The 11,712-nt window shown below is 47.8% G+C and overlaps 1 protein-coding gene across 1 annotated transcript; it reads right to left on the bottom strand.

The window, feature by feature from the left end:
* Positions 1 to 3,292: 3,292 nt before the first annotated feature.
* Positions 3,293 to 11,305, bottom strand: TRIML1 (tripartite motif family like 1). The gene is made up of 6 exons (XM_032172517.2): positions 10,777 to 11,305; positions 10,122 to 10,218; positions 8,283 to 8,513; positions 6,895 to 6,917; positions 6,622 to 6,719; positions 3,293 to 3,958 (listed from the first exon to the last, which is right to left on the bottom strand). The coding sequence occupies exons 1-6, from the start codon at positions 11,181 to 11,183 to the stop codon at positions 3,408 to 3,410; spliced, it is 1,407 nt and encodes a 468-aa protein (XP_032028408.1). The 5' UTR covers positions 11,184 to 11,305; the 3' UTR covers positions 3,293 to 3,407.
* Positions 11,306 to 11,712: the final 407 nt, after the last annotated feature.

Here is an 11,712-nt window from a genome sequence, read left to right as displayed (position 1 = left end):
TCAAACTCCAAAGGTTGATCCTATAGATTCAACCTTCCCCACATGCCTCATCAGTGGCAGGCCCTGTGTACACAATGGTGCAGCAAAGAGCCACTCGGGATGATTTTGCGAAAGGAAAAATTAGGCTAGACTCTTTGTCAGTATCTACCACTTTGGGACAAAGAAGGAAAGGAAAGGATGTATCACTGGATTATGCTACAATTAGATGTAATGCCCACAAATAAAATGTATTACTTTTGTATTTATTTAGTCCCTCCACAAAATTGGGATTTTTGGTAACTGAGAAAAAATATATTCCAAATGTTTGCTGTTTGCTTTTTATCATTTTGTTTCTTAGTTTTTTGACGTGAGAAATCAAGATATAAAATCTGTCTAATAAAGTAAGTGGGGCCCAGGTGTAGTGGTTCATGCCTGTAATCCCAGGACTTTGGGAGGCTGAGGCGGGTGAATCACTTGAGGTCAGGAATTCAAGACCAGCCTGGCCAACATGGCAAAACCTCTTCTCTACTAAAAATACAAAAATTCACTGGGTGTGGTGGCACGTGCCTATAGGGATTAAGCTACTCAGGAGGCTGAGGCAAGAGAATCACTTGAACCCTGCGGGGAGGAGGTTGCAGTGAGCCGACATCATGCCACTTCACTCCAGGCTGGGTGAAAGAGCAAAACTCTATCTCAAAAAATAATAATAATTTTTAAAAATAAATAAAATAAGGCCGGGCATGGTGGCTCACGTCTCTAATCCCAACACTTTGGGAGGCTGAGGTGGGCGGATCAGGAGGTCAGGAGATCAAGACCATCCTGGCCAAAATGGTGAAACCCCATCTCTATAAAAATAGAAAAATTGGCCAGGCATGGTGGTGAGCGAGCGCCTATAGTCCCAGCTACTCGGGAGGCTGAGGCAGGAGAATCGTTTGAACCCAGGGGTTGGAGGTTTCAGTGAGCCGAGATGGCGCCACTGCACTCCAGCCTGGCGAGAGAGCGAGACTCCATCTTAAATAAATAAATAAGAAGGAAACACAGGGGGCCACAGATAGTCTAAGGAGGACATGCTGGGCTCGCCTCTGCAAGTCTCAAACTCTGATTGTGCGTGATGTCAAGGTGGGAATTCAATGCTGAATTCAGGGTGGGAATTCAATGCTGAATGCAAAGCACAGGAGACAGTATTTCCCAGACTCTTGAGCCTGCTTCTTCTTTGCTCCCCTGCCTTGGAGGACACAAGATTGAAACGTATAGAGTGGCAAGAGAAAGCAGATTCAGATGGATGAGAAGGATAAGCTCACCCTGCAGTAAACCCTCTCATTTCACTGACCTCTTTTTAAGGCCTTGTGTGCTGATTAACAGGTTGAATTATTAATTTTTTTCCAACCGAGTCTCCAATTTACAGATAAAACTCTGATAAACCTTTTTGCTAAACATCTTAGTAATTACACAGTCCGGAGTGGTGGTTAAATCGGATTCACTGTGTTGCCTGCCTTAGCACAATGGCTTATCTGAGAGATGAGAGGAGGTAAAGGGATACCCTCTGTGACTCTGCAGTATGGGCAAGGGAGTATTCCATTAAAAAACAAAGGCTGGGCCGGGCGTGGCGGCTCACGCCTGTAATCCCAGCACTTTGGGAGGCGGAGGCAGGTGGATCACAAGGTCAGGAGATCAAGACCATTCTGGCTAACACAGTGAAACCCTGTCTCTACTAAAAAAAAAAAAAATACAAAAAATTAGCCGGGCGTGGTGGCGGGTGCCTGTAGTCCCAGCTACTCAGGAGGCTGAGGCAGGAGAATGGCGTGAACCCGGGATGCAGAGCTTGCAGTGAGCCGAGATCGCACCACTGCACTCCAGCCTGGGTGACAGAGCGAGACTACTCCGTCTCAAAAAAAAAAAAAAAAAAGCCTGGGCGTGGTAGCTCACACCTGTAATCCTAGCACTTTGGGAGGCCAAGATGGGCAGATCACCTGAGGTCAGGGGTTCAAGACCAGCCTGGCCAACATGGTGAAACCCTGTTTCTACAAAAATATAAAAACTAGCCGGGCATGATGGCAAGTGCCTGTAATCCCAGCTACTTGGGAGGTTGAGGCAGGAGAATTGCTTGAACCCCAGAGGCGGAGGTTGCAGTGAGCAGAGATCGCTCCATTGCACTCCAGCCTGGGTGACAGGGCGAGATTCCATCTTCAAACAAACAAACGCCTGCAGGGATAGATCACTAAAGACAGCGAGCCTAATGCAGACCACCAGCCAAAAGAGATCCCCTCAGCCACCATCTCTTCCTCACAAACCCTGACTTCTTTTTTGAGATGGAGTTTCACTCTTGTTGCCCAGGCTGGAGTGCAATGGAATGATCTCCGCTCACTGCAACCTCAGCCTCCCGGGTTCAAGAGATTCTGCTACCTCAGCCTCCCAAGTAGCTGGGATTACAGGCATGTGCCCTCATGCCCAGCTAATTTTTGTATTTTTAGTAGAGAAGGGGTTTCTGCATGTTGGTCAGGCTGGTCTCAAACTCCCAACCTCAGGTAATCCACCCACCTTGGCCTCCCAAAGTGCTGGGATTACAGGTGTGAACCACCGCACCCGGCCAACCCTGACCTTTTGAGCTAAGAGGAGGGTAGGCTCTTCGGCCTTCTGGAGATTGAAGGCCTTCTGCTCACAGCAAACCGCAAAAGCACCGAAAAGAACCTTAGATACAATGCAATTAGTCGCGTGGCATCCCTTGTCATGCCATTTACTGAATAGAGACTTAGCTCTGTCACCTTTTAACGTATTAATGGAAGGTTCCAGCCTGTTGTGATTATGGAAGCATGAATGGTATGACGATATTCACACAAATATTTGCAGTGTTCTGAACACAGAAGCCTTCCCGGGTACACACACTGCAGGCTCATGGGATGGGAAGGAAAATGGCTTTGGGGAGAGGGATGAGACCTGAGCCCTGGTCCCTCACACACCCTGGAAAGATGTGTCCATGCCTCGGTTTCCCCAGATGGAGTTGCGTTGCCCCAGCATGCGGAGCTCTGCACGGAGGACAAAGACACATTCGAGCAGCACAGTTTTTTAGAGTCAAATAATTAAATACACTTGAAAAAGTGATATATATTATAAAATCCGACCTATGGCATAGGATTCATGGTAATAGGGGCTCAATATTTGAGTGACCAGCACACACATGGGGTAGCCTAGAGAATACATTTAGTCAAAGACACAGAATATGATCAGCTCTCTTCTATTGGGGTTGAAGTTGATTGTGTAATGTGGCTGTTCATAGTGGGATCAAGTTAATGGAAACCCTTGGGGGTGGGGTGGGAGTACCGGAGTTTATTTCAGATCACCTGACATTAATACTGTCGATGCCTTCATCGTCTTAATAGTTATGTCTTGGTCTCAGACATCGCCCGCTGTGAAGGCTCAGGGCCCGCCCCTCAGACGTGGCTGTTCAGTGAGCAGATGGTGAGAGGGTCTGTGTTTGTCCCCTCATTTGGGAGGCAGGGGGAAAAGATAGGCCTGAGGGCCTCTTGGAAAGAAGCCGGCGGGAAGCTGTAGATGAGGGATTCATCCGTCCCGTTGTAGAATGCTATATGCCCAGATTCATAGTCCAGGAAGACACCAACCTTACATACAGGCTCTCTGACGTGCTGACCTTTCAAAGGTGACGAGACCCAGAGGCTGTAATCATCTCCGATTTTTAAACCTATTAGTGAGAACAGGTCCCCAGGTGGCTTGGGGAGATTCCCCTTTCTGCTCACAGAGTCCTTGCAGATGCCCACTTCCCACTCGGTCTTGTTTCCCACCTCCACCTCCCAGTAGTGTCTCCCACTGGTGAAGATCTGAGCACCCAGCACAGTCGCAGACTGGTCAAATCTTTCCGGGTTGTCGGGTAGCTGCTGTCTGCTTCCCCGGTATTTGACACTCTTCAGATCCTCTGACAACACGAGATAGGCATTAACTGTGGCTGGGTCCAGCGTTATCTCCGCTGCAAGAGGAGGAAAGAAAAGATTTCCCTTGGGCATGGTTGAAAAACCTCTTACGTATGTGAGATTTCCATTGAATTCTTAGTATTTAGTCCTGGCTTTTTAAATGTAATTTGGGTCCGGGCGTGGTGGCTCACGCCTGTAATGCAGCACTTTGGGAGGGTGAGGCAGGCAGATCACAAGATCAGGAGTTCAAGACCAGCCTGGCCAAAATGGTGAAACCCCGTCTCTACTAAAAATACTAAACATAGCCAGGCGTGGTGGTGCTGGTAATCTGAGCTACTCAGGAGGCTGAGGCACGAGAATTGCTGGAACCCAGGAGGTGGAGGTTGCAGTGAGCCAAGATTACACCACTGCACTCCAGCCTTGGCGACAGAGCAAGACTCAGTCTCAAAAAAAAAACAAACCAGTATTTGGTTTAGAACAAAATTTCTGAGCTCTTCTTTCACTGTTCCACAACACACAGCATGAAGCTCTAAATGGAGAGAGAGAGAAGAGCCACGTGGAGAAGGAGCTTTAGCCCGCCTGAGGTGGGGAGGAGAATACCTGTGAGTGGAATGGACGTCGCTCTGTTTACAGGACACCTTTAGAGCTCCGAGCTGTGTATCCACATAGGGTTCCCCTTGGTTGTTCGCGTTCATATTAGCCATGCTAGGTTCTGGTTCTTCAATTTGGGTGGGAGAGAAAATAGCACTTATCTTTGGCTGAATTTCTAATGTGCCAAATATTTTCTGTACATTATCTCATTTAATCACTGCAAGCATTCTTTCCTATCATTTTTACAAAAAAGAAAACAGGTTCAGGAAGGTTAGGGAACTTCACCAAGATTACACAGTTACTGAGTGTTCAAATCACAAATCACAATCCCTGATGAGCTTTTTTCATTATGTCACGACAAGTGCAGCTTCCTGTGAGTTCAGTGCAGCATCCAGGACCATCTGATGAAGCACACACACGCTGTGAACCGACAGTCACATACGGGGTCTCCTTTTGTTTTTTGTTTTTCCTGAGACAGAGTTTCGCTCTTATTGCCCAGGCTGGAGTGCAATGGCACGAACTTGACTCACTGCAACCTCGTCTCCCAGGTTCTAGTGATTCTCCTGCCTCAGCCTCCCAAGTAGTAGTAGTGTCCGCCACCGCCCCCGGCTAGTTTTTTGTATTTTTAGTAGAGATGGGGTTTCATCATGCTGGCCAGGCTGGTCTCAAACTCCTGACCTCAGGTGATCCACCCACCTCATTCTCCCAAAGTGCTGGGATTACAGGCATGAGCCACCATGGCCGGCCGAGGACTCCAACTTCCACTCACTGTCCGGACAAGATCAGGTGCCCCAATCATTCCATTTCTGGTTTTTTTTTTTTTTTTTTTTTTTTGAGACAGTTTCTCTCTTGTCACCCAGGCTGGAATGCAATGGCGCCATCTCTGCTCACTGCAACCTCCACCTCCTGGGTTCAAGTGATTCTCCTGCCTCGGCCTCCCGAGTAGCTGGGATTACAGCTGCCCACCATCACGCCCAGCTAAATTTTTTTTGTATTTTTAGCAGAGACGCGGTTTCACCGTGTTGGCCAGGCTGGTCTCGAACTCCTGACCTCAATTGATCTGCCCGCCTTGGCCTCCCAAAGTGCTGGGATTACAAACGTGAGCCACCACACCTGGCCCCAATCATACCCTTTCATACTTTTATTTATAGACCAGATCCCACCATAACTAATTATCTGTGTGATTAATGCCTTCCTCCTCAATTTCATTGAAAATTCTACAAAAGCAAAGGCAAAATCTGCCTTATTTATCATTGTAAGTAAGCGCAGAGCCCAATAGCATACTGCTGGGGCCCGTGGCAGGGCTTTCTTCAACACTCCGGAGTTGGAAGCTCATTAGGCCTTCCTCTGAAGGTCAGATTGTCCACAAGATAAAAGCTGAGAGCTAATCCTGACGTCTCTCGGTGTTGGCCAGACTAAACATCTGGAGCATTCTACAAGGACAGTTCGTTGAATGCGCCCTCACTGGGATTGTAGAATTTAAGTCAGCTTTTATCCTAATGGGAACAGAGCTAGAAATGTAGCCGCCCCTGCATGAGGGGGGCGTGTCTGCACGTGCAAGGGGGGATGGAAAAGACAAGGACAAAACGAACAAAGAAAGGACCAGGATGGGCCGGGCGCGGTGGCTCACGCCTGTAATCCCAGCACTTCGGAGGCCGAGGCGGGCGGATCACGAGGTCAGGAGATCGAGACCATCCTGGCTAACACAGTGAAACCCCGTCTCTACTAAAAATACAAAAAATTAGCCCGGCGTGGTGGCGGGCGCCTGTAGTCCCAGCTACTCGGGAGGCTGAGGCAGGAGAATGGTGTGAACCCGGGAGGCGGAGCTTGCAGTGAGCCGAGATCGCGCCACTGCACTCCAGCCTGGGCGACAGAGCAAGACTGTCTCAAAAAAAAAGGACCCTTTAGACAGAAAACAAAGCCAGATAAAGCCTGAGTCAAGTCTCACTGCTTCTCTCCGCTCACACTCAGAGACGGCCTGTGGCCCCAGCCCTCCCTGGTGTTCCGTGCTGGCCCAGATTCCTTAACCAGGAGCCTAGTGTCAGATCGTGAATGTCTGACACTGGAAGAACGTATGCTGAAGTTAATTCTACGAGCCCCGGAGGGGTAACAAATCAGGCTGACTTACTGCTGAATTTTCTTAGCATTTCCTTCATTCCCGTGATGCGGCACAGACTCAGCTCTGTGGTGGTGGCCTCTGGACACTGAGGCAAGAGTGGCTCACTCCTGCGAGACAGCAGAGAGGTTCACTCCTCAGCAAAGACCGCGTGACCTGCTCCAACTGGAGAGTCCACCTCATTTCTCCGCCAGCAACAGCGCAGACCCCTTATCCCCACTCAAAACTGTCCATCAGCACCACTTCCCCGCAGCTTGTGTAACTGAACACAGAATGAAAGCCTACCTTTCCAGTGCTCCTCTCACTTCCTAAGGGTAAAAAAGAAAGAAGTTAGCACTGTGCGCTTTGATCATAACACAGACGAAATTCATTTTGCATACAGTCCTTGCAAAGCTCACATAATCTGCTTCTTCCCATGAAGCACACCATGAGTGGGGGCACATAGAGCACAGAAAAGCATCCCCAGTTTCTTCCAGGGATATGCTGTGGTGAACACAAGATGTTTCTCACAATGACTAGAGAATACTTTGTCCTTTTCTTTTTCTCGTGTCATCGCTTTGTCCAGGGAATGTGTTCTGCAAACAAGCCAACCTGTTAGTCTCATTGATCATCCAGTGAGAGGCAGAGATAACGAAAGAAAATGGGCTGGTGACAATTGAGGCTAACCAAGCCTGTGTCAGATCGGGGTGGTGTGTTTGGAAGACACTAAATTAAATAGTAGCATTCTGTGGAACCCGTCTACAAAACAGACCTGAAGCTGGAGTTGGATTACATGGTTTATGTTTAAGAAAGTCCATGGCCGGGCGCTGGTGGCTCATGCCTGTAATCCCAGCCCTTTGGGAGGCTGAGGTGGGTGGATCACAAGGTCAAGAGATAGAGACCATCCTGGCCAACATTGTGAAACCCCATCTCTACTAAAAATACAAAACTTAGCTGGGCATGGTGGTGCACGCCTGTAATCCCAGCTACTTGGGAGGCTGAGGCAGAAGAATTGCTTGAACCCAGGAGGCATAGATTGCAGTGAGCCAAGATTGCACCGCTGCACTCCAGCCTGGGCGACAGTGCGAGACTCTGTCTCAAAAAAAAAAAAAAAAAAAAGGTCCTGAAGAATGCAGTAGCCTAGAAGGGCAGTAGACCAAAGGTGGTGAGAAATAGGAGCTCCCTGCACGAAACAGGGGGGCTTTCCTGTCTATTAACTATCAGGCCGGCAGATTGCATTAGTATCACAGGTATGAATAATTAAATCAGTGCCGCTATTAACCCATCCTGTAGATGACAGTCATCTAGACCTAGAGTTCATATCATAATGGTACTTATCTTCGTCAGGTCTTTGTGAAGATTAAATTTAATGTGCCCAGCACATAGTAAATACACATTAATAAACTAGAAAAAAAAATTAACAAATCTGTGGTTGCAGAGAGGCAGGTACAGGAGAAATTGAAGCCACTCTCAGGCTTGTTTGGGATAGTTATTCCTCTGGATTTTTTTTTTCTCTCTCTCTCTCTCTCTTCTATAAGCCTTTACTGACATATAGAATGTCAATTCTTTAGGAAAACTACTTTTGGACCAGAACTTAGTTTTTAAGATAAATAAAGAAAGCATTATTTCCTATGGCTCGAAGTACTATGAGTTACTATAACTTTTCCCATTACTCTCATGAATGTTATTCTCACCTCAAGAGATTCGAAAGCCGAGCTTTGACTTGAGGACTCGATCTGTCCAATCATTTTGCTCAGGCTTCTGATTTGCTGGGTCAGTTTGATCTCATTGTTCCTCAGCTTCCTCGTGTTCTCTCTCTCTTCCTGCTCTGGTAGCTGGAGTTGCAGCTGCTCCTCTTCCTTCAGGAACTGGTGCATTTTCATGTATTCTGACACAACAACCTGTTTACAGGTCTTTGTTTCTTCCTGCCAACACACACACACACGCACACACACACACGCACACACACATGCACACACACACGAGATAAAGTTACTAAGAGAAATGCCCTTGTCTGTAGATTTTTAATCCTTGCAAGTCCTAGAGTTTCTTTTTTTTTTTGAGATGGAGTCTCACTCTGTCGCCAGGCTGGAGTGCACTGGCACAATCTCGGCCCACTGCAACCTCTGCCTCCTGGGTTCAAATGATTCTCCTGCCTCAGCCTCCCCAGTCACTGGGACTGTAGGCTAGCGTGCGCCACCACGCCCAGCCAATGTTTGTATTTTAGTAAAGATGGGGTTTCACCATGTTGGTCAGGATTGTCTCAGTCTCTTGACCTGGTGACCCGCCCTCCTTGGCCTCCCAAAGTGCTGGGATTACAGGTGTGAGCCACCGCGCCCGGCCAAGTCCCAGAGTTTCATGGCAACAATTCCTGAAATCCAACATATAACACATTTAATCTATTGATGTGCTGGGTGTAGAGGTTGATGTTTTCGGAGGTATGTATGCTATAGATACAATAGTAAACAAAACCAAAATCTCCATTCCCAGGAGGGTGTCGTTCTAGTGGAGAAAACCAAAAATGAGTAAGAAATATGACATGTAGTGATCAGGACTATGATAAAAGTAAAACAAAATTAAGAAAAATTGTGAAAAATGTTCATTTATTCAATAAATATTTATTCAATGAAAGTAGGTGGCAGATAACCAAAAAGGAATAGAAATACACATGGCAAATACTCTCACTTAAGAATTCGGTCTATGGTCAAGCACGGTGGCTCACACCTGTAATCCCAGCACTTTGGGAGACTGAGACAGGTGGATTACCTGAGGTTGGGAGTTCGAGATCAGCCTGGCTAACAAGGTAAAACCCCGTCTCTACAAATATACAAAATTAGCTGGGCATGGTGGCGCACGCCTGTAATCCCAGCTACTCAGGAGGCTGAGGCAGGAGAATCGCTTGAACCTGGGAGTTGGAGGTCGCAGCGAGCTGGGATCACGCCACTGCACTCCAGCCTGGGCGACAGAGCGAGACTCTATCTCAAAAAAAAACAAAAAAAAAAACAGAATTCAAAGTCTATTGGGAGAATCAGATACATGGTTTTAAAAAATATATAGTTAGATATTTAGTGCTTTGCTTTGACTGCTGGAGAGCTCAAATCCAAGTCCGTGACTAACCTTGAGCACTTGTCAGGTATAATTTAAACCACTATTTTGCTTTTATATCTCTATTTCTTTTTAATTTGCATTTTCCCCTCAATGTTTTTGAGCTATTTCTTTTTCAAATCACTTTCTGTCTCACGTTGCGTGTCTATAAGTATCACTTGTGTTTTAAATCATTCTATCAGAGCCATCACAGAGGAAGCCACAGCGTTGTCTAGTTCCACAAAGGAGTCTCCTAGAGGGGGCGAATTGTAGCTGAGCCTTGAAATTCCCACGAGGACACTCAGAAGGCAGCCCAATGCAAGGAAACTGCATATTTTAGAGGTGAGACTGGAAAAGTTTGTCTTTTTTTTTTCCTGATATTTCACTGTTTCCCTTTAGTCCCCCTCATGGGGTCATATACAAGCAGCAAAAGTCAGACAGTCACCGACCTGGCACAGTTTCACTCTCTCCTTCTCATGGGTTAGTACAGCCTGAGCTTCCTTTCTCCTTACACACAAAAGATTCAGGATTTCCTGAAGTTTCTCCTGCAATAGAAACAAACCCTTTTTGGCAAATGAGCAGGGTACCAGGTCATGAAGGGGCTTTGAAGACCAGTAACTGCACAGGGCTAGGCCTCTAGAAGAAAGGACAGGCCGGGCACGGTGGTTCACGCCTGTAATCCCAGCACTTTGGGAGGCCGAGGCAGGCGGATCACCTGAGGTCAGGAGTTCAAGGCCAGTCTGGCCAACATCGTGAAACCCCATCTCTATTAAAGATGCAAAAAATTAGCCGGCGTGGTGGCGGGCGCCTGTAGTCCCAGCTACTCGGGAGGCTGAGGCAGGAGAATGGTGTGAACCCAGGAGGCAGAGGTTGAAGTGAGCCGAGATCGCACCACTGCACTCCAGCCTGGGTGACAGAGCAAAACTCTGTCTCGAAAAAAAAAGGGGAAAAAAAGGGTGTAAGCTGGACCCACGCCAGTTTGTGATATGGTGCTCAGATGGGCCCTCGTGACTGTCCCCCACAGAGGACGTTAGGAAACGTTAGGAAAGCTAACAGAGTTAGCTGCGATGAGTCGTGGGGTTCATGCTGAGCAGCTGTCTTCCTCTGTGATGCTCCTCAGCCTCGCTGGAGAGATGCCGTCTGTTTACACCATGGCTCTGGGCTACGAAGGCGCTTCCACCCTGCTCGTCATCGGAGAGCGCCTTGGCAGCGGCGAGCATCCTCCCGTAGCTGCCCTGCTCATCCTCGCTCTGCCGCACCTGGGACCGGAGCTGCCTGGCGATGCTGGCCAGCCTCCCCAGACGCTCGTTCGGCTGGAAATGCGGGTCCTGCAAGGTCCTCCAGCACTCAGGACAAGATACAGGGGTGTTATGTTCCTCCCAGCTCCTGAGGAGACACACCAGACAAAAGCTGTGCCCACGCGCGGTGGTCACTGGGCTGTGGAAACAGTCCAAGCAGATGAAACAGGTGAGTTCATCCGTGAGGTTCCCCATCAGATCTGCTGTAGACATTTGCTCAAGGCTGGATGTGGGGCCAGGTGACACCTCTGTTCTGGGACTAGCAAAGCCCTCACTGCAGTCCTACGGTTTTGAGTAGCACGTGGGTGACCTGTTGCTATGTTGTTATGACAAGAAACCCTTATCTCTTCTGTGCCTGATTTCACCAACTGACATACACTGTCCAACACAAAGCCAATTATGACTTACTGTGGAACTCCTGTACCCTGGGCTCCTCACCAACCCCAAACTTTGAGACTTATCTGTGAAAAGCACACATGCTAGAGGCTGAGGATTCTGGCTTCTAACAGGATTACCATTTGGAGAATTGGTTATTGTACATAAACAGCACTGTGGAACCATGTGGACATGTGGGTTTTAGGCTGGAAGCTTGGGTGATTTGGTGTAAACCAGTAAAGAGACTTGAGTTTTGATGATCTCTAATAATACCTGAATTGGAAATTTGGTCCAAATCTTTCGGGAACTCCACTAACAAAACCTAGTTGAGAACTGAAAGAAGAAAACTGTAATACATGGTCCATTT

Source organism: Hylobates moloch, unplaced genomic scaffold, assembly GCF_009828535.3.
Source record: "Hylobates moloch isolate HMO894 unplaced genomic scaffold, HMol_V3 SCAFFOLD_3, whole genome shotgun sequence".
Taxonomy (NCBI): domain Eukaryota; kingdom Metazoa; phylum Chordata; class Mammalia; order Primates; family Hylobatidae; genus Hylobates; species Hylobates moloch.
Note: the sequence above shows the minus strand (reverse complement) of the source record. Positions and strands in the feature narration are given on the sequence as shown.

Excerpts from the sequence above, each read along its gene's own strand:
- TRIML1 (XM_032172517.2), bottom strand. The coding sequence starts at position 11,183 with ATGTCTACAGCAGATCTGATGGGGAACCTCACGGATGAACTCACCTGT. Across the intron at positions 10,219-10,776 it reads GAGGCTGAGGAGCATCACAG|GGAGAAACTTCAGGAAATCC; the intron begins AGGAAGACAGCT and ends GTTTCTATTGCA. Across the intron at positions 6,918-8,282 it reads CGGCTTTCGAATCTCTTGAG|GAAGTGAGAGGAGCACTGGA; the intron begins GTGAGAATAACA and ends TTTTACCCTTAG.